The sequence below is a fragment of the Diceros bicornis genome, chromosome 6 (genome assembly GCF_020826845.1).
Source record: "Diceros bicornis minor isolate mBicDic1 chromosome 6, mDicBic1.mat.cur, whole genome shotgun sequence".
Classification (NCBI taxonomy): Eukaryota; Metazoa; Chordata; class Mammalia; order Perissodactyla; family Rhinocerotidae; genus Diceros; species Diceros bicornis.
Window position 1 is genome coordinate 87,191,791 of NC_080745.1, and position 27,654 is coordinate 87,219,444.

Here is a 27,654-nt window from a genome sequence, read left to right on the forward strand (position 1 = left end):
GTCAGCTGCAGGGAGAGCCAGCCATCCGGCCACCCCTTCACCCATGACCTCAGCCAGCTCTCCCCAAGATGTACTTCTTCCACTCAAATCAGTCTACAAAACGAGGTGGGCAAGGCGCTGGGTTTGAAAAGGAAACTCCTGAACTGCTGATAGCGGCGGAATCAATTGTTAAATGTTTACTTGACTCAGTGCTCCTTGTTGCGGAGAGTTCATTTACAATTAAAAGCCAGCATTTACCTTTTCCCACCAGGCCTTTGAACTCGGGCTGCCAAGCAGAGCAAGCAGTCCTATCAGAAACCCACCTCGGAGACTTTGATTTGTGAAAGCTCAGAGCATAGTCTTCCCACCCGTCCCCAGCCTGCAACCAAAATCAGAATGTTTATTCAACATATTTTGCTTTCAGAAATCAGTATTTCTACTTGGAAATCAACAGGTTAAAAAAACAATCAACTTCTTTATCTTAGAAATGTCAAGGAAGCATCAAAGGAGGTGATAAAGCAATAGGGATTATATTGGTAAGTAGAATGCATGTTAATTTTTTCTGATAATGACAATTAGTATGAACAATAATAGCTATTCTTTCTTGGGCACTTGCTATGGACCTGGCACTTGGCTAAGCTTTTTGCTTATTTTAGGTTATTTCTTTCAACCTTTCCCACAACCCCACAGAGCAGGCACTATTATCCCCAATTTGCAGTTGAGAAAACCAAGCTTAGAGAACTTAAGTAACTTGCCCACAACCCCAAAGCTAGGAAGTGAGGGAGCTGAGGTTTGAACCCAGGGAGTGAGATTTCAGAGCCCGGTTCAGTAAGGTTCTCATCAAAGAAGTCACATTCCTGCCCGAGCCCAAGCCCTGCCTGGGAGGATGCTGTGGTGCAGGTTTGGGGATCCAGTTTTGGAAGCTCTTACATTCCGTGTTTTCTAACATTTTAAGATATTCCCAGGAGGAGCTCAAGAGAAGGGAATTGCCAGGCAAGCCAAATTGCTCTGGACCTCTGGAAAAGTAGAGACGTGTAATTGGAAGAAAGAGAATGGGGGAAATATGCCAAGTGACAAGCTGAGGACATATAGGAGAGAACTGGTGAAGGACAGGGCAAGAAGGAACAGGGACACAGATGCAGCCTGGGCTCTTTCTGACCATGAGCATCACACGTCCTGTTAACACCGTACCAGAGAGGCGTGCACAGAATAGAGACAAGGAAGCAAGGTAGGACTTCACAAGTATACGAAGCACCTGCCTCCCAACTGAATGGAGACGAGTAAGATCTGTCATTCTTCGGTGGTCTCCTGCAAGGTGGGTGTCAAAGCCCCTCGGTTCCGCACATCTGTGCCCAAAGTTCATCTTCTGTTCCCTGGTCTCCCTGCCTCCAGCTTTGCCGCCTCTGCAGGCTCCTCACCTCACATGGGTGTGCAAACTCTGGCTCTCCGAGGGCCGGGCTGTGGCCACATGAGCAAAGCCAGCTGGCTGAGGAGCATGCAGGCTGGAGTGTTGGCAGTCCACGTGAAGGCGAAGCTGCTACTCCACCCATGGATGGTGGCCTTGTAGGAATGCTGATCAGTGCTGCCAGATCTCCATGTTGCCCAAAAGAAACTGGAAATCTGGATTCTTAAGTGATATCTCCAAAGTTTTAAATGCTGGCAACCAATTCAAAATGTTGAAAAACAGGCCATCAGAAACATGTCTGTGGGTCAGGAGTTGGCCACCTCAGCTGTGCACATGCCGAGTGACCTCACCTGATTCACTGTTCGGGGCATTTCCATGGCTACTGTGGTTCATGGGGTGAAGACTAAATGCCTTAGCACCGAATACAAGATTCTTCATCATCTAACCCAACTGCCTGTGCAGCCCTGGTCCCCGGACAGGCTGTGTTCTGTATGAGATGTGTGTGGGGCCCCCACTCATGCATGCTACCTTCTCAGAGACTCTGCCCAGCCCCTGGATCCTGGTGAGTGGGCAGTGGGCCAGGTGAGGGGACACTTGACCCATGGGCTGGCCTATTCCTGGGCTGCCTAATGTAATCAGCTCAACCAGGTGAGCTGGACCATCAAATTGCTCTCCAGAAGTCTGGATTAAGACCCAGGGACATGTTTCCTGCCAGTAGTGGGTGCTTGAGCTCAATGGGCAAGGAAAATGGAGATGGGGTGGCTCTTGAGGGGCCACATAAGCCTCAAAGTTATGAGGAAGTCCATACTCAGCAAGAGCTGGGAGAGTCAAACAGAGCAGATGTGCAGAGCAAAGCAGAGAAGCTGTGACAGACACAGATGGGCGAGTACCAGCCGCTGCCTGAGTCCCATTCTCCCTGAGGCCGGATGTTGTAGGTTCCCTGTGAGCCTCTCTGCCTCCTTACACACACTCCTCCCCCCTTTCATGTGAGCCACCCTGATTAGTCAGGGTTCTCCAGGGAAACAGAACCAACAGGGTGTGTGGATATACATATATAGAGGGAGATAAAAGGACTTTTTTATAAAGAATTGCCTCATGCAATTACGAAAGCTAGCAAGCCCCAAGATCTGCAAGGTGAGTTGGTAAGCTCGAGACCCAGGAAATACCAATGTTTTAGTTCAAGTCTAAAGGCAGGAAAAAAGCCATTGTCTCAGTTTGAAGGCTGTCAGGCAGGAAGAACTCTCTTAACTTGGAGGAGCGTCAGCCCTTTTGTTCTCTTCAGGCCTTCAACTGATCGGACAAGGCCCACCCACATGAGGGAGGGCAACCTGCTTTACTCAGTCTGCCAATTTAAATGTTAATCTCATCCAAAACACTTTCACAGACACACCCAGAATAATGTCTGACCAAATATTTGGGCACCCCTGGGCCAGTCAAGTTGATACCTAAAATTAACCATCACACACCCTCAGAGGGGTTCTAATCCTGGCAACTAGAGGAGCCCTGGGTAGAACTCGCTCTCATACCTGTGTGTGTGTCACTCCAGCAATGCTCTCTCCGGCCCGTGCCTACCTCGGAGCCTCCTTTCATCTTCAAGTCTCCTCTGTTCACGTGCTGTGTCTTCTGTGAGGCCTCTCCTGACTTGCCCAGGCTGACTCGGGCACTCCTTCCCGTGGGGCTCCCAGGCTGCCACCCAGCCTTGGTGGCCATCTCTTGCTTTTGCCTGGTCAGCATCCTCGCCCCCTTTTCTGGTTCCGGTAGTTTGACTTTGCTCAGGTCGCCCCACCTCACTCCCCTTATATGTGGTAGGGGTGGGCCTGCCAATCAAGGGCCCCACTCCCCCCCCGGCCATGGGGTGGCAGTGGGCTCCTGCAGGACCAATCAGGCTCTCTCTCCCCTGGGAATCCAAGCAGAGGGACACTAGTTAGGGGCCGCTTCATCCTGGCAGCAATGCCTGAAAGAAATCGTCTGCTGTTTCCCACTCCTGGAGCTGACAGTTCCAGTACTTTTTGAGGTCTGGTTGTTCAACATTTCCTTGATTCTGTAAATTGCCTCATAGCCTTCTCAGCTCTCCCTTTCCCAACTCTCTCCAAATTCCATTTTGGAATTCAATTAGCCAAGGTCAAGAACCCTGACTGGCACAGCCTTTATCACACTGCAGGGATACAGACTGTCTGGTCCTCCCACTGCCCTAAAGCCAGGGGCCACACAGCATTTGTCTTTGTGCCCATTAGTGCACTGGTATTTAGCAGATTGAAGAGTTGAAAGGAATAAATGGTGGCCCGATAGTGTAAACCCAAAGCTCCACAGCCTGATTAAGATGGATTGGAAACCCCACACCTTAAGAAGTGAACTACAGGAACTCCATTTTATATTTCTTCTGTATAATCAACAGAGTACACGGATCTCCCAGTAATCTTATCAACCTGCTACACATAATTAATGGAACTGGGTCAAAGTTCTAACATTCTGATGAGTTCTTCATCCTATTTGTGGATCAAGAGCCCGAAATGGAGTGGCCATCCTAATATGGTCTTCTTTTGAAACCTCAAAGCCAAGTCAGGCCAGGAGAAGTCAATTTTTTTTTCCATTTAAACACTTGAAAGGGTCAGAGGGACAGTCAAGAAACTCTTCCTCTTTTCTACCAATTTTTATTTATTGCAAAATTGATGTACCATTAAATGGAATGTAAAAATTCATTCAAAATCTCACTGGCCCAACACATTGCAATATTCCTATTTTCTTCTCAGCCCTATTCCTATGCATCCTTATTTTTGCAGGCTGTTGTCTAATTTTGTATTCTACTTTTCATATAACGTTATAACACTAGCATTTTCCATGTTGTTATCTAGTCTTTATTTTGTTGGCATAATATTTCTCTCATTAGCCATCTTACAATTTCTTGAACAACTCCTGTCCTTGAACATTTATTTTTCTTCCACCTTGTTCTGGCTTTATAGCTTACGCTGCAGTCGTCTTTGGAATCATCTCCTTAGCATCGCTTCCCATGCAGGGTTGTCGGATCAATGGGTCCAACTATCTCCATCGCTTTCAGGGCTGTCACACTCTCCCGACAAAAGATGAAAACACCAGGAAAGCACTGGTATTGCCTGTTCTCTTTAATTTTTGCTGCTTTTGCAGGTGCCTCGTTGTCTCGGTTTGCCTTCCTTTGATTTTTTCTTTTTTTTTTTTTTTGCTGAGGAAGAATCGCCCTGAGCTAACATCTGTTGCAGTCTGCCTCTATTTTCTACGTGGGTCGCCGCCACAGCATAACTGACGAGTGGTGCGCGTCATCGCCCAAGATGCAAACCAGCCAACCCGGGGAGCGTGCTGAACCTAACCACCACGCCACGGGGCGGTCTCAACCTTACTCTGACTTTTAGAGAGGTTAACTATTTCCCAGAGGCTTGTTTTTTGCTTTGCTTTGCCTGCTCTTGATCCACTGATCTCCTGGAGAAGACTCCACTTGCGGGGCAGGAGAGGCGCGTGGCCCCAGAGCCGGGAGGCAGCGCCCGGTTGTGCCCCGCCGGACTACACTTCCCAGGCGCCCCCGCGCGGCGAGCGCGGCCGCAGTTTCCAGCAGGCGGTGCGCACGCGGGGGCCGAGGCGCACGGCGGGGCGCAATGGCCGCGTGGGGCCCGCGGCTGGCCGGCGTGCGCGGGGTGCTGCTCGACATCTCCGGCGTGCTGTACGACGGCGGCGAGGGCGGCGGCGTGCCGATCGCCGGCTCCGTGGAGGCGGTGGCGAGGTGAGTGGGCCGCGCTGGCAGCCACGGGCGCCGGGCTCCGCGCTCAGCCGGGTCCCGCCGGCCGCTTCTGGCCGCTGCGGGGGGGCGAGGCGGGGAGGGGACGGGGCTGCTGCTCTGGCTCCGCGCCCGCCCCGGCGAGCTGAGAACCGGTCCCCCCAGGACCCCGCTGTAGCCCCCGGGTGCGCGAGGGACCGGCGCGCACAGGGCCTCTGCTGGTTAGAGCTGCGCTGTCCAGTAGGGCAGCCTCTTGCTCTTTGTGACTACTGAGCGTTTGGAATATGGCTAGTCTGAATTGAGGTGTGCTGTAAGTGTTCAGTCCGCACTGGATTTCAAAGACTTAGTGAGAAAAATGTGAAATGACTCGTTATAATGTTTTATATTGATTACATGTTGAAATGATAACAATTTAGTTATATTCAATGGAATATATTAAATGAGTTCCACCTGTTTCTTTAGACTTTTGTTAGTGTGGTTACCAGAAAACTTTAAATTACACACGTGGCTGGCTTTATAATTCAGCTGGACTGTGTTGCTTTAGATGGGAAGAGAAGGAGGAGGATGTCTTGCCCACCAAGTCTTGTGCAGGAGGACACTGCCAGGACCAAGGTTGGTACCACTGGCCCCTGGACTTTGTCGTTACCATTGGCATCGTGGGCCAGTGCTGCCATGATGTTGATGGGAAGCTGGGAAAGGCTAATTGCACAATACTTGGCCTCCCAGAGTCACTAGCTGGGGGACCCTGGCTTGGTGGCCTGACTTGGCTGGAACTCAGTGTACCTTCCTGTAGATGGCAGTTAAATGAGCTTCTTGGTCCTTCTCAGAGACCCCACGCACCTGTCTTTACGAGAGCCAAACTGTCCTGCACAGCAGAGCAGAATATATTTGGGAGTCCAGGAACTCAGGAAAGGAAGACAAGGCCTCCAGGAGAGCATGGGAAGGGCAGCCAAGACCTAGGAGACTCCCAGTGGCCCTGGGGGTGCAGTTCCTGAAGTCCACGTTTAAATGGCCTCTGCCTTGGTCTCTGTTTAGCCCAAGGCTTCAGACTAGCTCTGTCAAAGACAAGAGCATTATGTGGGTGGTGCCTGTGGGAATGGAGCAGGGGGCACTGGGCTGTGATTTGGGGTGAGTGGGCCCAGTATGGGGCGGCAGGAGGCCAGAGCCTCAGGGCTGTGCCTGAGGCAGAAAAGGGCTCATGGGGCTCATGTGTGGAGGGAAGATGGACAGTAAACCTGGACACAAATGAATAAACCGAGTCACCAGATTGGCATAAGTGACATGAAGAAAATGGGTGCTGAGAGAGTGGGACAAGGATGAGGCTGCCCGTGCCAGGGTCCGGGGACAGCTCTGAAGAGAAGGCATTGGACTGAACCAGAGAGGAAGAAGGGCCATCAGGGTAATGGGGTGGAGGAAGTGCATTCCAGCTGGAGGGAACAGCGTCTGCAAAGGCCTGAGGCAGAAGCCAGCGTGGCACGTTCAGGTTCACAGAGCAGTGAGGGGGAGCATGACTACAGCAAGCAGGGACTTGAGGCTCACGGAGACGTGTCTGGATTTTATCCTGTGTGTAGTGGGAAGTCTCTGAGGATTTTAGGCAGGAGTGTCATGTGATCTTGTTACTGGATGCATACCCAGGTTCTTTACCCACCACACAAGAGGGGCCAAATAAAAACTGGAATGGCCAGGCTTATGGCAAGGAAAGAGTTTTTATTTCGGGGGACGTTAGCCGGGAGACGAGAGCTCTCAAATTTGTCCTGTCTCCCTGAAAGATGGGAGGCAAGGGGTTTTAAAGGTTGTGAGGGAGAGCATGTGCTGGGGTTTTAGGTCAGGGAGGGGGAGCATGTAGCTCTGCTGGCTGACATCTTCCCACCAGCCTGCATTTGGCCTTGAAGACTGAATTTCTTTCCCTTGATTGTATGGACTTGTCGGGGGAAGAGGGAGAATCTCCCTCTGCCCTTTTCCTTAAGGTTCTTCTGGCTGGCCAAATAATTAACAAGAGAGGTTAGCAGGAGAAAATAATACCAAGTTTAATAACATGTATACATGGGAGAAACTCAGAAATGAGCAACTCTTCGCAGGGTCATCCAGAGAATGTGGCCAGAGAGACAGAACTTCTGATAAGAGGGGCTTGTTGGTGCCTTTCCTATTGTAACATTTACCCTACGTTATCTTTACAGCCATCATGATAGATCTGTTCCAGGAAGGAGCTACCATGTCAAATTTTTTAGGCAGTTAGTGGGGGAGGTCAAATGTCCTCAGAGAAAACAACCAAGGTAAAGAGATAGATTTCAGGGTGGCCAAATCTTGATCTCCCACAGACTTTTCTGGTTAGTTTTCATCTTCAGCCTGCGTTTGGCCTTGTGAGGCTGAATCTTGATGTCGGGACCTTGATTTCCTGGGAAAGACAGCTCACTCGTATACTAAGGAGGGACGGAAAGACCTGGTTAGTTGTAAACAACAGTTGATCATGCTGAATATGCACAGCTGCAGTTAGCAAAGCTTATCTCAAAGCTTTTGCTCTTTTCTTCTAGCCCAGGGAAGATTGTTTAACCTCTTCATTGCTCGGTTTCAATCTGATTTATATTTGAAAGAAATTTAAGTGTAAATAGTGAAGTCATATAAGTACCAAATGAAAACAGGGGAGATTTCCTTTGAAATCTTGGAGTAAGAGAAGACCTTCATAATTATGCCTCAAAATCTAGAAATCGACAACAACAAAAAATCAAAAGCCTAATAGAAAAATGCACAAAGATATAAACAATCAAGTCACAAGGAAAAACAAATGATCGCTAAGCGTATGAAAGATGCTCGGCCTTACTCAAGAGAAATGCAATTAAAACTACGCTGAGATGCCATCTTTCATCAATTAGAGAAAATTGGCAAAAATCCAGAACTTTGGGAATGCATCCTCTTGGTGAGAGTTTGCGGAAACAGACCCTGGCATACATTGATTGTGGAAGATACATTTGGCATTATCTATCAGCAGTTCCACTTCTCAGAATTTGTCCTACCTCATGCATGAGAGGTGACGTAAGGCTGGGGTCATTCATTGCAGTGCCTTCTGAAATAGCAAAAGAGTGGAAACAGCTCAAATATCCATCTGTAGGGGAGTATTACGGTCCATCTGTCTATACAGGGGAATACCGTGCAGCATAAAAAGGAATGAGCATGCCTGCCATGTAGACATATTGTCAGTGAAAACGGCAAGCACAGAACAGGATGCAGGGTGTGCTGTCTTTTGGGTGGAAAATGCGAGCATGTATTCCTGCTGCTGTGTTTGCGTAAAGAAACTAGGAGGAAGAACCTCCTGTGGGGCAAGCAACTGGGGAGAACTGAGTGGTTGGGGGAGGGGTGGGAGCAAGCGTCTTCACTATATAACTTTGTATATGACCATTTTTAAAAGTTTTTGAACCATGTGAATGTGTTTCCCATTCAGAATATTAAATTACAAATGTTTTGTTAATTATATCTCAATAAAGCTGGAAAAAATAACACGCCAAAAAAATATTAAAAATATGTTAAGAAGATCTCTCTGGCTGCAAAGTGGGGAATGGCCTGGCAGTGGGGCAGACAGCAGGGCTCGAGAGAGGAAGCAGGGCAGCCAGTTGGGGGACCATTGTGTGGTCCAGGGAGAGATGATGGAGCTTGGACCAGGGGAGTGGTCATGGAGATGGAGAGAAGGGGGTGAATTAAAGAGATGTTTTGGAAGTAGGACCAATAGACCTGCTGATATATTGGATATTGTGGGGACCAGAGATGAAATAAAGAATGGCTCCCACTGTCATACTGTTGCATCTGAGGGGATGGAGATGGGCAGGGAGGGGGGTGCAGGGCAGGTGCCATGATGTATGTCAAGTTGTTGGCCTGGCACTTGGCACAGGATAGACCCCACGACAGTATAACATTTAAATCTAATGTCCCATGTTATTAATATAGGAATTCCTATTACATAGGCTTTTAATTCTTTTAAAATCAGGACCACTTAAAAGCAAGTTTTTATTAAAGTAAAATATACATATATTCTATTGATAGGATGTAGTTTCCCATTTTCAGTAACTGTGAATAGTGCTGTTATGAACATTCTAGACATGTCTTTTGGTGAGTGCATGGATGCGTTTCTGTTGGGTATGGACCTAGGAGGGGAATTGCCAGGTCGTCAGAGAGGTGTGTGTTCGGCTTTAGTAGATGCTGCCATGTGAGAGTCCCAATTGCTCTGTGTCCTAGTCAACACTTGGGTTTGTCAGTCCTTCTCATTTTAGCAGGATCACTTTTGGCTCTAAAAAACCTGAGAAGTAAAGTAGGTCAAGGATATGGCCAGAGCATCCCTTCCTCCCTGCCCACTTCCCCTGAGGAGTACAGAGTCCATTTGGCAGTGGGAAAGGCAGGCTGCCTGTTGAGCCATTGTTTCCCCATCAAGAGTGGGTCTGGGGTCCCCCCCTCCCCTCCTAGGGGTGAGGCTGCTCTCAGAGTGCTCCCTCTGTGCTAGGGATACGTGCCTGTCTCCTTTAGGCCCCTAACAGTCCGAGGGGGTGCTGCTGTTATCCCAGTGTATTAGCTGAAGCAGCTGCAGCTCAGGGCTTGCCAGGGGCTCAGCTGGGATGCCCAGGACTGCAGGAACCCAGATCTTCGTGCCTCCTAACCACTGTGCCAGACCCGTGCTTAGAATCCTTCGAGGGAGAAGGGGGCATTGAGAAAGGGCAGGGGCTTCTCTCTGACAGCCTCTCCTGAGTCATGCTCCCCCTGACTCACAACTGTCCGGCAAACACACATACAGACTCCAGGGTATGGCGTTAGGAGAGTGGTCCCTGGTCCCTTAACCTCTGTGGGTGCTGCCCTGGCATCTTCTGACTGGTCCCCAGGAGAGTTTTGTTTGGACTTGCTGTAACTCGGGCAGATTCATCTAGCTGGAGTAGCAGCTACACTGTACAGACCTAACAGCGATATAACAACAGTCCTGAAATCCATCCCAGCCAGTTATGTAGCTGAGAGGGGAGCTCCTTCCCCAGAGCGCGGGGTTATTTTCCATGAGGGGACATGGTACTCCTTACCCCGGGGATTTTATCATTGTGCTGCTCAGGGGCCTGGAGGATGATATGGCCTGGTTCCTCTGAAACCCCCTGGGCTCCCATGGCACAGGCCCATGTCCCCACCGGTCCGCTGGGACCTTCTCAGGTGACCTTTGTGGCCCTTTCTCCTCCGCCTCCGCCCACCTCACGGCCCTGCTCCCAGTTACACGGACTCCGACTGGGGTTTTCACTGACCAAGCTCCTGAGCCTCGGGTACCCCCGGAGCTGGGCCGCCCACATGGTGGTGCCCTCTGGCTCTCCTGACCTTCCTTGTCTCTCTTCAGCTCTTTTCCTGGCTCTGTAAAGATGAGGCCCCTCCACCCAGGCCTGGCCTCCAATGGCCAACTGATCAAGGACGCCCCACAGGCCCTCCTCGTGCGTGGCCCCGGGCCTCTGCGAAGCCCAGAGTCCAGAAGCTCCGTGGCAGTGAGTGTGGTGCTGGAAACTCCCCCCAGTCAAATATGCCTGCGTTTGGAGTTTTCCATGGGGATGTGTCAGACGTGTGGGACACCGTCATTTCCCTTGTGGTGGCTGAGCCAAGAATGGACTCTACCGGGGGTCTTTTCCGGAACAGGCCTGCTTGCCAGGGTGCATAAGACTGGGCATTCAGCTGCTTTTTGTGGTTTTTGCAGCCACAGGACTAAGGTTTCTTTGCACCCTGCTCTCTGTGGCCTCCTTGATATGCATGGCTTGCTTTAAAGTCGCCAGAGCTCAGAGGAAGTTCCTGGGGTGAGAGCAGTGCTACAGGGGGACAAGCGTGATGGGGGGGACCTGGGGTTCTGGGGGAACGTTTGCCTCCGTGGAAGCTCCTGGCACAGTCGGTTCTCAAACAGCACCTTCCGTTCTGGGAACCCTGGAGGGGGCGACTCACCGCTTTTCTTCCTAGACTTTCTGTGGTGACAGGTGTCCCAGACTTTCCCCACCTTGTTGGGGACACAGAGCACATGGGGAGTATAAACTCTGCTTTTTAAAACAATGTCAACCACAATAATAGCAGTCGCCAGTGATCAAGGGAGGCCTGTTCTGTCCCAGGTGGGTGCTTGACACACACGCTGGTTTCACAAGCAGCCCTGGGATAGGAGTGTCGGCCCCTTTTCAAGATGAAGACTCAGGCTCAGAGATTCAAGAACTGGCAGGAGCAGGGAAAGGGGATGAGCCAGGATTTCCCCCCAGGGCTGCCTGGCTCCAAAGCCCCAGTTTTTCCCCCAGTACCGCACTGCCTTTCAGTAAATGCATTCCTTCCCTCATTCACTTACACTCCTGACCAGTATTTATGGAGTGCTTCTACTATACTAAAAATACCACGCTCAACACCCAGACTCTCGGCAGTGAACGGGGCAGATGGAAGTCCCTGCCCTCGTGAAACTGATGGTCCTGTATGGGGAGATCGGCGTAAACAGCACCCAGAAAGGCTAGTGTCAGGTGGAGGGACTGAGCCAGCAGGGAGGCGGGGAGCCAGGGTGAGCGAACATGGCCTCACAGATCCGGAGATGTGTGAGCTGGGTCTGAAGATGTCATCTGGGCGAGGAGTGTCCCAGACGGGAGAATAGGAGGCCCAGGCTTCTGAGGCCACGCTGACTCCTTCCTAGAGCTGCTGTGGACGGTGCTGGCCAGGTGGGGCCCTCCTACTGCTCTAGGGCTTGTGGGCGGGTGTGGTCATGGGACATCTGTAAATGGCCTGGGTCCCCCCAACAGGCCGGTTATTGGAGCCCATTCTTGGGCAGTTGGGCTCCCCGAGGGGAGCCATTCAGAGGCAGGGCCAGGCACAGCAGGGGCTGCAGGGGCCGGCCCAGGGCCTGGCCAGCACAAAGGGTAGCCCCGGAGGCATCTGCATGTGAAAGCCGGGTGGGCATTTACTGCATCCTGCCTCGGGCCACTAAAGCACATCTGCTGGCCCCGCCCGGCCCAGCCTTTTTGCAGCCGGCGGAAGGAAGCAGGTGCGGCCTGGGCCCAGAGCAGCCTCATAAAGCAATTCCCACCCAGGACCGCTCGGCCCAAGACCCATCCTTCCGTGTGGGGCCTCTCAAACCCTGGCGTACACCGGAAGTCCTGGGAACTGGTTAAAACTCAGGCCCTCCCTGGGTGCGCGCGCTCCGCTGCGGCGGCCCGGGGTTCGCTGGTTCGGATCCCGGACGCGCACCGAAGTACTGCTTGGTAAGCCATGCTGTGGCGGCGTCCCATATAAAGTGGAGGAAGATAGGCACCGATGTTAGCCCAGGGCCGTCTTCCTCAGCAAAAAAAGAGGAGGATTGGCGGATGTTAGCTCAGGGCTGATCTCCTCACAAAAAAAAAAAAAAAAACTCAGGCCCTCCCAGCAGGTCTTGGAGCAGCGAGGAACAGGCCCGAGGGAAACTTGTCTGAAGTCTGGCTGCCCACAGACTTTAGGACCAACCCCCTCCTTAGTGCTCAGCTGCGCTGGCACCGCTGGCTCCCCAGGAGTGGCAATAATAATAATAGCTACTCGGGACGAGGCCAGGAGCCTCACCTGCATTGTGTCATCCCATCCCCCCACACGTGGCCCAGCACCTGCCAGAGGGGGCTTATTGGAGGGGTGGGTGCTTGTTGGAGTTTGTTTCCTGACTCAGCCTGGACTTTGGACGAGGGGTGTTCATCGAGACTGTCCTGTCACTCGTGCTGTCATTTGCTGTCGGGGATGAACCACACTGTCTTCAGAGATGGGACTCTGTGAGAGCTCGACGCTCACCTCCCGGGCTGTGTTCTCGTTTTATAACATTCACTGTTTAAGCTTCAGAAGTCATAGGTGGCTTCCTTCTTGTAAACAGTCCCACCAGAGCATGAATATACAGAGTAAAAAGTCCAAATCCTCATCACCAGCCCTGTCCCAGTCGTTCCCTCAGGCTGACCCTGTGGATCCTTCCAGAACTTTTCCTTTGTATTTCCTTGAAATCACAGAGGACTTTGAGATGCAGTCCCCTCTCTTTCCTGGCTCTGTCCGTGCCTCCCATGGGCTCCCCATCACACCATCCGCTGCCCTCTTCGTGGGGCAGCCCTGATGCTCAGGGGACATGTTTTGTTCTTTCACAGGTCACTGGAGGCTGGAGTCCCCTGCACATCCCGACCCAGGGGTTTCAAACTCTTGTGTAGCCTGAGAGCATTTATCCTTCAAATGAAATCTGGGGCAGAACCCCAAAATTAAAAAACAGATAAAAGGACAATGTTTGAATAGTGTATATTTTCTATGTTCAAATCTATAATGTTGATTATGAGGTCAGTCAATGAAAATGATGAAAGGGTTGTGATGAATAACCATATTGAAGTCTGGGGCAGTGGGCAGCTCAACACGGTTTATATGTTTATAATTTTATACATGTGGCCAGAAACAACTGCGTGTCTATGGGAGGTGGGGGAATAAATTTTGGTTTATCCAGACTGCAGAATATTCTGCAGCTGCTAAAAAGAATGAGGTAGCTCTGTTTGGTGTTGACATTAGTTTATATGACATGAGTATAGTCAGTGAAAAAGTCATAGAATGATGTGTATGAAATACCATTTTTGTTCAGAAAGATAAAGAAAGGAGACACAACGCCCGCATGTGTCTGGGGTAGAGTGGGAACAGGACCGCGAACCTGACTTGTGTGGGGGAAACTGAGGGACGGCGGCGGATGTGTGAGGCCACACCAGACGAGAGCTGTTTCTTGCTTTCTGATCTCAGCCTCAGTGGGCAGGGGTCACTATGGAAATCAAGAGAAGCCAGGCTGGGGGTTCTGGAGCGGAGTTAATGGTTTACACCGACGATGCTGCCTCTGGTAGGAATCCCTGCCGATCAGGAGGTGAGCATGGCACGGGTTACTGATGAAACTCACAAATGGAGTCGTGACCCCCTAGCACCCCAAGGATGTATGGAGAGGCCATATTGGCAAAGCTGTGCCCAGGCCCTGCCCTTGGTGGTGTGCAGGGCGATTTCCCGTGACCTGGGGGCCGGCGGGATGCTGCCCGTGTGGAGAGGAGGAACCTGAGGCTCAGAGAGGTGACAAGACTTGCTCAAAGACGCCTCATGAGGAAGGAGTGGAGCCGGCACCCTCGCCAGGGCAGGTGCTGCTTTTCACCTGTCACCTAAAAAAAGGTAGGCGTCAGCTCCTGCGGGCGAGGGCCTGGGTTTCCAGTCCCAGCCCTGCCCGGTGGTTGCAATGTGGTCTTAGGCAGGGAGCAGGTTTCTTAGCCTTTTTGTGCCTCAGTTTCCCACCTGTAACACCTCCGTCACGGGGTGTAAGAGTTAAGTGAGATATTTTCTCTTAAACCAACATTTTACTTCTTCCACATCTAGGAGCTAGAGGAGCGTTTTGTTGCTTGAAGGGTCAGATAATGGTGAAGAGGTGGTTATTTTGCAGATATGCAGTCTTTCAGTTGTGGAACTTGGTGCACATTCAAAACAAAACCACTCAGCTCTGCCCAGGGAGTTGTCTTTTTCACATTTGTATATATTTTCATGAGGCCAATGTCAAAGGGTTCTCGTGCAGGCTCTGCCCCTGCGTGAGGCGCTCGGCCCCTCCAAACCCTAGGTCCTCGTCTGTAAATGGGGATATTGACCCATCTTTCAGATTGTCGCAGGGATTCCATGTGAGCATGTCGGTAATGCATGGGGGCGGGTAGCGGCCAGTCACTGGGAGCTGCGGTAGCTACTGTTGGAGCTCCCTGTGTGCTGGGTGCCCCAGATGTCCACCAGGACAGTCAGCCCCGGGTTTTCACCCCAGGCTCCCTTTGCTGGATTGAACTTTGTCCTCTTTCTTAACAGTGCCCCTGGATGGTGATGTCTGGGCCCCCCATGCAGGCCTCCCTCACCTCCTGGCTCCTCCTGCTGTCCCTGGTTCACTGGACATCTGACTTCCTGTCAGACTATCCACTTGGAGGGCCTAGATGTCCCCAGCACCCAGCTTACCAGAGGTGGGGTTTTCATTGTCACCACCATCATCTTCATTGCCATTCGTTGAGTATTTGCAGCGTTCCAGGTGCTTCTCATGTTTTTTTTGTGTAGTCTTCATGACAGCCCTATCAAGTAGCTACTGTTAGTGCCCCATTTCATGGATGCCAAAACCGAGGTTGGAGAGGGTTCGATGACAAGCCTCTGTCACACAGTGAGAAGGTGGTGGACGTGCTGTGGATGTGTCTGCTTCCTGAGCCAGGCTCCCACCTTACCCCGAGAATGCCTGGCCTCTGTCCCCAGCACTGGACTGGCTCATGACGGCGCTCAGGGGGACTGGCTGGCAGCTGACTTTCCGGGGTTGGGGAGAGGTCCAAGGAGCCCATGCCTCCCTGAAACATGCCCTTAGACACCTCATGTCCCTCGGGGCCTCGGTCTCCCCTTCTGTGAAATGAGCCCCTAGGTGGACAGTCTCTGAGGTCTCCTCTGGCTTCTAGATTCCCTGCACTTGATTCTTAATTGTGTTTATTAATAAAGAGTAAATTGATGTTTGTGTACTCAGCATGTCCCCTTGCTCTGAGCTCAGAGGCTCAGGCAGGTCAGAGCGATAACACAGTGGATGGCAGGCGAGGCAGTCACGGGCATGGAAAAGGTGTGCCGTGAGTTTCGTAAGAGCTCTGGCTTGGGGCCTGCCTGATGTCTGCTTTACCTCATTGCTGTCCCACTGAGGTCACTGGCCGACTGGGTCAGACTAAGAGGCCCAGCCAGGGCCCGGCCATGTGCGTCACTGCCTCTCTCGTTCTTTCTCTTCTCTCCATCCAGACTTTGGACTCTGTTTCTTGCTTGGACTCTGATGATGTAACGATGTGCATTGCTGCCCAGCAGAGTGTCAGATGCAGAATGGGGAGGGACCTACAGGGTGGGTGAGCAGTGGGCATCAGCCTAGCGAAAAGCTCTGCTCTGGGGGTCGGTGGAAAGAAGAGGGAGGTGTAGCAGGCCCAACTGGAGCTACTGGCAAAGGCTGCCCCTCAGCGTTCGTGGTCCAATGGTGATGCCAGCACGAGGGAGGGTTCCTGGAGTGTCCGCCGTGCCCAGCCCTGGGGAGCCAGAAGGCCAGGCACTGCCATTACCCCATTTCATGGCTGGGACTCAAGGACCCCAAAAATCTGCCCATGGATGCCCAGCCAAGGGCACGTGCCAGGTGCAGGTGCAGGACCCCAGGCAGGAAGCCAGACCCCATTCTCATGGGAGCAAAAGAGCCAGCTCTTCTGTAGCTGCTCCAGCCACAAGGTGGCTGCCTGACTCCGAGCTGATGCCCATCATCGGGGCACACGGGCAGCTGGGCTGGGTCCCTCCCTGAATCAACATGGATGCCCCTTGGAGTGTTCAAATGACTGTATTTTTCTACTGCAAAACCATCCCTGCTCTGTTCGTGGGTTCCTCTTTGACCTTCTATTTAAAAAAGTTGGGTTCTTAGGACAAATAAGCACTTTGCAGGTTTCAATTCTCCCAACATGTGTTTTCAAGCTCCGTGGCTTTCTGAAAGGGAAGCAGCCAGAGATCTCAAAATGAGTTGGCAGCTGGTGCCGCTGCTGAGCCCGGCTCTGTAACGAGGGCTGAATGCTGTTGGGGCAGCTGAGGCTGGTGTTCACCAAGGGCCTTGCCCCCGTTTTACTTCATAGCAACCCCGTGAGGCGTTGTGAATGTCCTTTCCCTCTGAGGAAACCGAGGCGTTTTATTTATCTGCAACTGTTCCCATTTCAGTAGTAATAGGGACCCTCCACCCCACCGGGTAACATCCCCAGGGGCAGAGCAGGTGGTGGGTCAGGGAGGCAGGAATGAGGGGGAAGCGCCCCTCCTCCCCCCAATATCCCCTTTCCTCCTGGTGTGAGTTTCTCCTACCTCATCAGGGAGAGGGGTCCTGGCCTCTGCGGTAGAGGTGGCCCTGGTCCCAGTGGGAGACCAGAATTCCAGCCCAAGGTACCCATGGGCCTCACACAGCTCTTTGAAGACCAGCCCAGGGATGAGCAAATGAAATAAAGCAAACCCAGCTTTCTTTGTGATGTCCGAGTCACCGGTCCCCCCTGGCAGTAATCTCATTTGTCACCTCAAGTTTGACCTGCCAGCTCGTGCCCTCACCTTCCCACCCAGGAGCCCACTCAGCTTGAGGCCTCCTCTCCGCCATCGTCCTGTAGGGGTCTCTCTGATACCGAACCAAGTGCGCTTGCCTCCTGGTGAGTTAAATGAGACTCTACACCAGTGGAAGTTGTCTCACAAAGTAAAGTGTATTTGCAGCAAACAGCAGACCATGAGGAATCATTTCCAAAGTCATGGCGTCCCCAAACAAAGGGAAGAGGAACTTTTATTTCGGTTGGGAAATGAATAGTCAAAAGGAAGAGGTGGGTATTCACTTGCACAGGCTCAGTTGGAAAACATGCTTCCACATACACTGCAGGTTACAGTAATGAGGCTTAATCTCCTCCTGAAGGGATCTTCGTATTAAAATTAAGGCAAGGTTGGGGCCGGCCCCCTGGCTTAGCGATTGAGTGCACACGCTCTGCTGCTGGCGGCCCGGGTTCGGATCCCGGGCACGCACCGACGCACCGCTTCTCTGGCCATGCTGAGGCCACGTCCCACATACAGCAACTAGAAGGATGTGCAACTATGACATAAAACTATCTACTGGGGCTTTGGGGAAAAAAAAAAAAAGGAGGAGGATTGGCAATAGATGTTAGCTCAGAGCCGGTCTTCCTCAGCAAAAAGAGGAGGATTAGCATGGATGTTAGCTCAGGGCTGATCTTCCTCACACACACACAAAAAAAATTAAGGCAAGGTCATGGGCGTAGGTCTTGTAGGGGGGCTTGGTTAGTTTCAGGGTGGTTGCTGGTTGTGTCTCCTTAACATAAAAATAGTTAAATGCCTCCAAGCCCACCCTTGAGTTCCTCAGGGCACTAGTCAGTGACAAATCCCCCCTCTAGTTTTATCCTGCTCCTCATTCTTGAGGGGCACAGGTTGAAGGTCCGTCTTCTGTAACTGCTTCCTGCTGAGCATAGATGTTTTCATAGGAACCAGTAGAGGAGCGGAATTTACAGCTAAATTTCAAATAGGTTTGCGCATCACCAGAGGCATAGCCCCAAATTGTTTGTAACAACCATTTGTAATTTTATAGCCTCAATGTGTTTAGGATCTGGGCATACTTGCCCTCTCTTCCCCCGTCCAGATTCCACTAGCTCTTTATAGTCTAGCTGCTAGGTTGCCCATTCTCTGATGGACCTAGTCTTGCTGCCCAGGAACATGCAGCCTCCTTGTAAGCGTTCTGTGCCTAAATGGTATGGGATTGGTTAGGATCCAGGGCAGAGCCTGGGGTGGATAGCCAGTCATTACTTATCTACGTAGTGTCGCCGAAACAAGAGTTTCAAATCAGAGAGTTGTTTGCAGGAAAACTTGGAGTCGTCAATTGTCGGTGATGATCACCCTTGATGTGCAGGTGTGGGTGCCTTTTTTACCCATGTGCGGTGGACCCAAGGGGTGACTCCTTAGAAAAGAATGCTCCAGCAATTTTGATCCTATCTCATAGTCCTTTTGAAACTTAAAGAAGTTTCATAGTCCAGAAGCTGAGTGGTAGATTGTTTCATCTCACTGAACACATTTCTTAGTCCTGATAATAGATCATTCCAGTTAAGTTCATTTAGAAGATGGTGATGCAAGTGGGCTCCCAAGGTTAGGCCTATATTGTGGAAGCAAGCACTCAGGTATTTAGTAAGAAGCATTTCTATGGAAACAAAAGAAAAACAAGGTTAATGGTTGGAGCAAATTATAAGCCAGTTTCTGAGTTCAGAGGACAGCCAGTTAAGAAGATTTCTAGATGTCAGCCTTGAAGCATCTTTTGCAGCTTAAAATGTCTCTGATGATGTCATCTTGCATTCAGGTATCTTAGTGGCTTACACAGTGACAGACATGAATCTCTTAAGTTTATATCAAGTCCTCCAGCTTCAGTTTGCAAGGCTTCAGGAAGGGGTGCAGGTTCAGTTCTCAATGATTCCAAATGAAAGTGATGGGAAAATTGAAAACGTTAGTTCAGAGATTTGTAGCCAGATATTTCAAGAGATTAGAAGAATTCAGGATCCAGTCCAGTTAACAGATCTAAAACAAAACCCTCAAAGACAGGGCCGGCCCCGTGGCTTAGCGGTTAAGTGCGCGCGCTCCGCTGCTGGTGGCCCGGGTTTGGATCCCGGGTGCGCACCGACGCACCGCTTCTCAGGCCATGCTGGGGCCGCGTCCCACATACAGCAACTGGAAGGATGTGCAGCTGTGACATGCAACTATCTACTGGGGCTTTGGGGGAAAAAATAAATAAATAAAATTATTAAAAACAAAAACAAAACAAAAAAAAAACCCTCAAAGACAATTAACAGAACTAGAATCTAATATCCATGAATGTGTACTATAATTTCTATTGAAACATAATTTTTCTCTCTAAAATCACCATCATTTTTACCAAAGATAGCCGAATTAAGACTAACTGGTTTGCAAAATAAGTCTAGTTTCAATAAAAATTGGTTCAATTATTTACATAAGTGCAACAAGAATAGCAACTGATCATATAGGCTGTTTTAAATCTGCTTTGCTGGAACTCTTTTTTTTTTTTTTTTTGTGAGGAAGATCAGCCCTGAGCTAACATCTGATACCAATCCTCCTCTTTTTTGCTGAGGAAGATTGGCCCTGGGCTAACATCAGTGCCCATCTTCCTCTACTTTATATGGGACGCTGCCACAGCATGGCTTGACAAGCAGTGCATCAGTGCACCCCTGGAATCTGAACCTGTGAACCCCAGGCCACCGAAGCGGAATGCACGCACTTAACCACTTGCGCCACTGGGCCGGCCCCTGGAATTCCTGATAAGGAATCTCAGATTGAACTTTAAAGGCCTCTCGAGGCCGGGAAAGCCAAGCCAAGGACTTTGTCATCAGACTTTCCCTGCAATACCTACAGATTTGGGTGAATTCCTCCCTTCTTTTGAGGTTCCCCAAAATATTGAGGTTCCAGGCACCTGCCAGATAAGTGTCCTTCCTTACTCACCTACATAAGATTGCTTGGAACTTCTGTGAACAAGGTATCAGGCCGATATTTCCAAGTGGCTTTATTTCGGAAAGTCCAATCTTTATTTTTCAAAAGCTGTTTGGTTGTATCTGAGTTTATGCATGTTTTTCTCAAATATGATATTCCATTCAAAGCTTTGGTAATATAACCGATGTTTCCAATTATGTCCTGTTATAAGGAGAACAGATTCTTATTGAACTTTTGCAAATAACTATATTGCCATGAAAACAATACTCACTAAGAGTTTCCAAATCCTGCAGGGATCAGGTGGGGAAAAAAAGATAAATGGTTTAGTTCTGCTTACAAAGTTATAATTTACCAAATTGTTATGTCATAGTTAGCTTAAGAGAAAAGAGAGAAAGTTTCCTTAAATCTGGGAAAAAAAACAAAACATCAAAAAATCAGCAATATTTCAAATGAAAAATCATAAAAATTATAATCATCCTCCCCAGTTCATTCAGTCCTGTATAATCGATTCTTGATCTTAATCTTCTGTTCACAGTTTCATGAAGTCATCAGTTTCTATGTTAGAGTTCTGTAATTTTTTACCCAGTTCAGTTTTATAATCGGAAAGTTTTTCAGAAGGCTTATTCTAGAGTAAGTGTGAGTGTGCTTTCCATGAATTTCTCTGAAGATGAAACATATTTTGCAAAAGCATCAGAGTAAAACAGTAATTGTCTGTAAACAACAACACCCCAAAATGGCAATTAACAAAGAAATTTGGTTAATTTTTGTGACATACAACACTTTAAAATAATAACCAGAATTATGACTGATAACCAGGACAGATCAGAATTTTAGTAATGTTATACAGTTTTTAAAACACTTATATCAGTAACATTTACCCACATAATACCACCTAAGAAGGTTTATCATCACTTATTTGACAATGCTTGCCGTGTAATATAACATACCAAATAAGCCTATTAAGTTTGGTGTCTTCCTTTCTATAGGAAAAGAGAAAATTTCTTTGAGACGTCCCAGGGGCCTTCTGAGAATTCTCAACGGGAAAAAAAAATTTTTTTTTTCTTCCAGGTCAAAAGAAAGACTTCATTCAGGATCTGAATATTTTTGCGGGGAGAAGCTTGTCAAAAATATCAAAGGGTTTCAAAACACTTGATTAAGCAGGAAACAATGCTCAGTTATCCATTCAATCAAAGTGACAACAGAAACAGTCAAGGGAAAACAGAGAGTTAAAACAGTACCTCAGTCTGTTTGAACAGAGGAAATTATTTTAAGAGAATGAAGACCAAATTTTAATTTTGTACCAGCTTACTTTTTTTTTTTTAAAGATTTTATTTATTATTTATTTTTTCCCCCCAAAGCCCCAGTAGATAGTTTGTATGTCACAGCTGCACATCCTTCTAGTTGCTGTATGTGGGACGTGGCCTCAGCATGGCTGGAGAAGTGGTGCGTCAGTGCGCGCCCGGGATCTGAACCCGGGCCGCCAACAGCGGAGCACGAGCACTTAACCGCTAAGCCACGGGGCCGGCCCTCAGCTTACTTTTGACATTAAAACTCATTTACTTAATTGGATTTAGTTTAATCTTAGCCAACTTGACCATGCGTAAAACTCCTCAGGGTTTTACTGTCACAAAGTTTCTGTCACTTTTTACATTCAGAATTTGTCCCATGCCTTCCTTTCTTCCCTTCTAGTACTTTAGGATAACTTTATCTTTCTTAGCAAATCAAAAATATTTCTGTTCTTTATACCTTCTTTACTGAAAATATATATCTTGCTTTCCTTGGATACAAAGATGTTTTCCTCATTAATTTTTAGTAGCTTTAATCACATATTAGAATTTTTAACCCTTAGAAAACTTAATTTTTAAGTAAAAACTAAGCAAGCAATTATAAACTTTCTTTTACATTACATTAGCATTTTAAACACTTTTTGTATATATATATTTTAGAAACATGCTACTTCATAGTACAATCTTAATAAAACACAAGACATGTTTACCAATAAACCCAAAATACCTTTCAGTTTCTCTGTAATAAGAAGCCAAAAGTAGATAAACTTAGATACGTTTAGCAATAATGTTTCAGTATTTTATCTTATTTGGAAATGACCCAGATACTCAACATATTTTTATCATTTAATTTAATTTAGCAAAACTCTAAAGTTTTAAGTTACCAAAAAGGATTTGGAAGCTGTTTTTTTTTCCTAGTATACTGACCGTAAAATGTAATTATTGTACCCAAAAACCCATTTTCATCTAACCTGAATCATTTGTTTCCAACAATTATGTTTAGATTACCCATGAAAACTTCACGGGACATTAGTCAAAATTAACTGTCACTTAAAGCTATTATTTTTGCTGACAAATTTGTAACAGATAACATGAGCTTATTTGACTAATAAACCCAGGCTACATGTCGTATCACACCCAAATACTGACTACTCTGAGGGCATGCCTCTTTCAATCAAACCAACAAACTTAAACTGGCCTTCATTTACCAAAGATTGATTTATATCACGTTAACTTGAAAGACATTTGGGTTAATTTCTATTACATTTAGAATTTGTGTAAGTGCTTACTTTAAGCCAATTTCAATAGAGCTCTTAATTTTGGTCATACCATCCAGAGGTAGAAAAAGCTCTCACATTTACAACATACCTGTTGACACACATACACAGAGGTTCCACAGCTATTGCTTTAAAATTACTGTCATGAATCAGGCACAAGGCTCCCTAGTTATGAATCCAAATTTTTTTCTAAGCCTTTTTGCTAATATTTTTGGAAAAGACACTCAAGATGCTAGATTTTTGGCGAGGGTGCTCCTATGGCTGTTTTTTGGCCTTACTCCCTTTTTTTTTTTTCCTCCAGTCTTAGGAATTGGTGGTGGGCTAGATAATACTTCCCAGAGAGGCAGTAATACTTTCTGAGATAAAGGAACTGAGTGGGATCTGAACTGCCTTTAGGGCTGCTTTTACCAGAAAAGCACAGTGAACAAGAGTAAGGTTATTATGCAGATTTAAGACCTTGCCTTCCAAATTGATAAGTTTCTAGAGATGAGGTCATCCCCCCATCTTCCCGGTACAGAGAGGGAGATAACTTTACAAGTGGAGATTTCCCTTACAAATGTAAATGTTTGGTAAACAGAACTTTGATTAGAATGGGCTTAGCAAGGACCCTCCCAGTCTATCGTTGCCCAGAGTTATCTATGGTGATGGCCTGTCCTGGGGACAGTCCTCTTATCTTAAATTCTTTCAGGCATTTAGTGCTGGGGGAGGTCAAGTCTTCACTCAGAGTCCCCTGTTCCCAAAACAATCAAGGTAAAGAGACACATTTTGAGGTGGCCAACCTTGATCCCCCACACATACGTATAGACACACGTAAACACACAAGTAGACACAGAGACGTTAAATTTTGCTATGAATCAGGCACGATACAAAATTCAGTAATTTCTGAGAAACATTTGCATTTCAAAGAATGGCTCTTAGGTTCTAGAGAAGATGGGAGCAGAAAATCTGCATCATAAAGACACAGAGAAAGCAGTCAAGTTTTCTTTAAGATGGAGTTTCTGGGGCATAACCCATCCAATTGAAAGTGTTTCCAATTAGTTAAAATACACCCAAGGGGTGAGTCTCTGGGGATGCTTGGGGCATTCTCCATGGCAGTAAAGCCGGTGTCCAACTGGCAGTGGGCCGGACAAGGGTGCTGAGCCCCACTGCCGGTGTCAATATAGCTGTAAGATTTAGTCAAGTCCCACTCAGCCCGGGCACTTAGTCCCTGAGCCAGCATAAGGCACGCCAGGGAGGCCATAGGCACAAGCCTGGAGCGGGCTGGCGGCCGGGGCTCCCATTGCCAGGATTGAGAGTTAAGTCCCTGGCAAAAGGTTTTCAAGTTTTCAGTTTTACAGAAGGTCCAGGTTCTGCTCAGGTCAGCCTGAACTTAACCTCAACTTGCTGATGAAAGAGAAAGTGACAAACAAGACAGACAAAGAAGGGAAAGAGGTGATCAGGCCTTGCCCTCATGGCCTCTTCCCAAGGATTATCAAGATAAAAGTGACACACATTGTGGGGCAACACAACCCTGAAGGATAGCTTACAGAATACAGGTCTCTTGTCCCCAAACTGACTCAGTAGGCACCTGAAATACTCAACAGGTTCTTGACAGAGACTAAACAGGGTTCCAGATTGTCAGTCAAGTAACTGACCCAGGGGCCAACCTGGAATCATTCCAGGTGCCCACAAACCAGAGGAGAGCGTGGACTCTCTGAAACCAGAACCCAGAGGAGAGCTCCCAGAGGTGAGGGTGGGATGTGGAGCTTTCATTAAGACCATGAGAGGAGGCTGAGACTCCAGATTTAATTAGGTTCCTAAGACTAGCCGTTGCAAGAGCTCTCCTGACTGTGGATTCTACCATCTTTTCTTTTTTTTTTTTGTGAAGAAGACCAGCCCTGAGCTAACATCTGATACCAATCCTCCTCTCTTTGCAGAGGAGGATTGGCCCTGAGCTAACATCCGTGCCCATCGTCCTCTACTTTACATGGGACGCCACCACAGCATGGCTCGACAAGCAGTGCATCGGTGCATGCCTGGGACACGAACCCGCGAACCTCAGGCCGCCACAGTGGAGCGTGTGCACTTAACTGCTTGCGCCACCGGGCCGGGCCTCTACCATCTTGTCTTATGGTCTGTTTCCAACCTCCTGGGAGCAACCTATAACGGTTAGTGGTGACGCAGGTGCCGAAAGGTTGTGCCCAGAGGAAATTTAGCACGCTAATAGCCTGAAACTAGACCCAGGCCATGTAACTAAATCCTTAGAGGAAAATAAAATGGGTGGACGCTGGGTTTCACCCAGCAACCACTGATAAGGTGGGCAAGGAAAAAAAGAAGACCTAGGAGTCCAGAAAAGCCAGACTGTGGAAAATGTCGAGCATCCTCGACCAAAACACACAAACAAATGAACAAACAAACAAAAAACAGGCTCAGCAACCCCAAGGGGGTTTAACCCCATTCAAGGGGACCCCTCCTCCGGTCACAGGCACAACACAAAGACAGACTCAGTGACCTCAGGGGACCTCAACCCCCCACCTCGTCACTCCAGATGAGATTCAATCTCCAGATGGGGTTTCACCCCTGACTAAACACCAGGGATTGCTCCCGTTTTGCCAGAGCCGAGCATCAGCCCTTCTGGAGTGGCTAGATCGAGCAATCCTTCCAAATAGAGGGGACTCTCATTCCCCTGAGCCAGGCTGCCTCCGGGTGGGAACTCAAACCCCAAAGCCAGGCCCCAATAGACAGGCTTTGTGAGACAGTTTACACAAAGCCGTGTTGTGGGGTTGGCACCACTCACCTCCATGGAGAGATCCTCCAAGCAAAGCACTTAGTGCGGCCGATGGGGCAGCGACATCAAGCCGGTGGCACAGGCACCATGAAGGGGTATGTCCCCTCTGGGTCGCCAATTTGATACTGAACCAAGTGGGCTCACCTCCTGGTGAGTTAAATAAGACTCTACACCAGTGGAAGTTGTCTCACAAAGTAAAATGTATTTACAGCAAATAGGAGGCCATGAGGAATCATTTCCAAAGTCACGGTGTCCCTGAACAAGGGAAGCAGGAACTTTTATTTTAGCTGGGAAATGAATATTCAAAAGGGAGAGGCAGGTATTCGCTCGCACAGGCTCAGTTGGAAAACATGCTTCTGCGTACACTGCAGATTACGGTAATGAAGCCTAATCTCCTCCTGAAGAGATCTTCATATTAGACTTAAGGCAAGGTCATGGGCGTAGGTCTTTTAGGGAGGCTTGGTTAGTTTCAGGGTGGTTGCTGGTTGTGTCTCCTTAACGTAAAAACAGTTGAATGCTTCCAAACCCACTCTTGAATTCCTCAGGGCACTAGTTGGTGACATCTCCCCCCTGGTGGAGGTGGAGGGATTTAGAGTCATGGTCAGCCCAGTCTCCCAGATCCTCCACACATCCCTCCCTCCTAAGAGCCTCCCTCGTGGGACCTGCCCCTAGCTCCTTGGAGGCTCCAGGTGGTTGAGGGCAGTGGGAGCAGAAGGGGGGTCCTGGCAGCCGAAGCCTCTCTGCTGCTGAAGGCCTCTCTGCTGCCGCTGCTTGGTAACAGGGGTCTGGGGTGAGATGGGCGAGCACCCCACCTGCTCTGAGAGGTTAGGGCATGTAGAGTGGGGAATGAACAAGGCTGGAGGAGCCTGCCCACTGGCCACTGGCAGACGTTCTCAGCTAGCATTTAGTGAGCACTTACTGTGTACCCGGCCCATGCAAGCACACTACAGGTCTCATTGGATCCTCACAATGTGAGGTAGGTGCTATTATGACCCGCATTTTACAGAAGAGGAAACTGAGCCACAGAGAGAAGAAGTAGCTTGCCGGAGGTCCCACAGCCATTAAGTGGCAGAGCCAGAACGCAGCCCACAGTCATTAGACTCTGAAGCACGTCCTTGTCACCACTTGGCCACCTGGCCTCCCCGCTCAGCAGTAGAGCATCTTCTGCACATCTGTTCTGCAGCCTGCAGAAAGGAGTAACTATCCAGCGTCCCTCTGCACAGGCCCCTCCTCCCCCTCCCTGTCTGGACTCATCCGGCTCCACTGTGCTTTCTCCTCCGGAGTTCTCTAGAAACCTTGCACTAGATAACGATTAGAGATGGAGCAGTGGTGAGGCAGTGTTGCCCACAGGCGGGATTGGCAGTGAGCATGCGTTTCTGCCCGAGGTTCTCTGGGTACTGGGATGATTTGGTTCCGTTACCAGGTGGGATTTGGGTCAGTTAGGTGCTTCTCACAGAAAAGCATTGCCATGCTTCAACGGCTGTGAAAGCAGAGCAGGAGGATGGGCTGTGCCTGGGTGGGGCAGGGGCCTGGGGGCCTTCCCGGAGGAAGGGACATGTGAACCAGACCTTGAAGGATAAGTAGGATTTGGCTATAGGAGAGGGTGAAGACAAAGACTCGGGGTGCCGGGAGGGCCTCCTGGGTCAGACGAAGGAAGGTGACAGATTCCTGAGGGCTGGGATGGGGTGAGGAGGGAGGAGGGCCCAGCTGGGAGGGGTGCTGGGAGGGGCAGCCTCCCAGCCCTGACTCTGCGAGCCGAGAGGGCCGCGGGCTGTGGAGCGATGCCAAGGTCAGTCAGGGTGTCCAGCAGTCGTCCTAGTGCTCTACCTGCTCCGGAACAGTAATGAGAGGTTTCCATTATTTTCGGGTGAGCGCCCCTGGCAGATGCCGACAGCCAGCAGATGTGTGAGGTCCGAGGTGATTTGCAAGGGACTGGTTCATGTGATCCACAGTAATTGCACCAGGCGACGTTGTCACTCAGAGGCTTGTTCTGGCCTGCTGGGATGAGATAAAGGTCAGTTCAGAGAGCCCATGTGGCCGCAGGAAACGGGGGCAAATCCCACTCTCGGGGGGCTCCTGGGGAGGTGGTGGTCTCAGGGGCCACCTGGCCAGAGCCCTGCTCCGAGCTGCTGGGGCCCTGTGGTTGGCCCCCTGCCCCTGGGTTTCTTGGGTGTTGGGGGGATAAC

The 27,654-nt window shown here is 49.3% G+C and overlaps 1 protein-coding gene and 1 long non-coding RNA gene across 8 annotated transcripts in view; one reads left to right on the top strand and one right to left on the bottom strand.

The window, feature by feature from the left end:
• Positions 1–4,956: 4,956 nt before the first annotated feature.
• LHPP (phospholysine phosphohistidine inorganic pyrophosphate phosphatase) overlaps positions 4,957–27,654 on the top strand; it is a 148,460-nt gene continuing 125,762 nt past the window's right edge. Inside the window, exon 1 of one of the 6 annotated variants that reach the window (XM_058544234.1) lies at positions 4,957–5,132. In XM_058544234.1, the coding sequence (XP_058400217.1) occupies positions 5,008–5,132 (125 nt within the window). In that variant the 5' untranslated portion in view covers positions 4,957–5,007. Of the gene's footprint in view, positions 5,133–14,265; positions 15,095–27,654 lie in introns of those variants that run through there. The other 5 variants (XM_058544236.1, XM_058544237.1, XM_058544239.1 and 2 more) reach the window with 5 other exon arrangements.
• Positions 17,185–25,697, bottom strand: LOC131407530 (uncharacterized). Of its 2 annotated transcripts, none has more exons than XR_009220513.1 (3): positions 25,478–25,697; positions 20,151–20,339; positions 17,185–18,843 (listed from the first exon to the last, which is right to left on the bottom strand). It is a non-coding gene; the product is annotated as an uncharacterized LOC131407530 (long non-coding RNA). The 2 variants fall into 2 exon arrangements; XR_009220514.1 differs by lacking the exon at positions 17,185–18,843 and adding an exon at positions 18,980–19,102.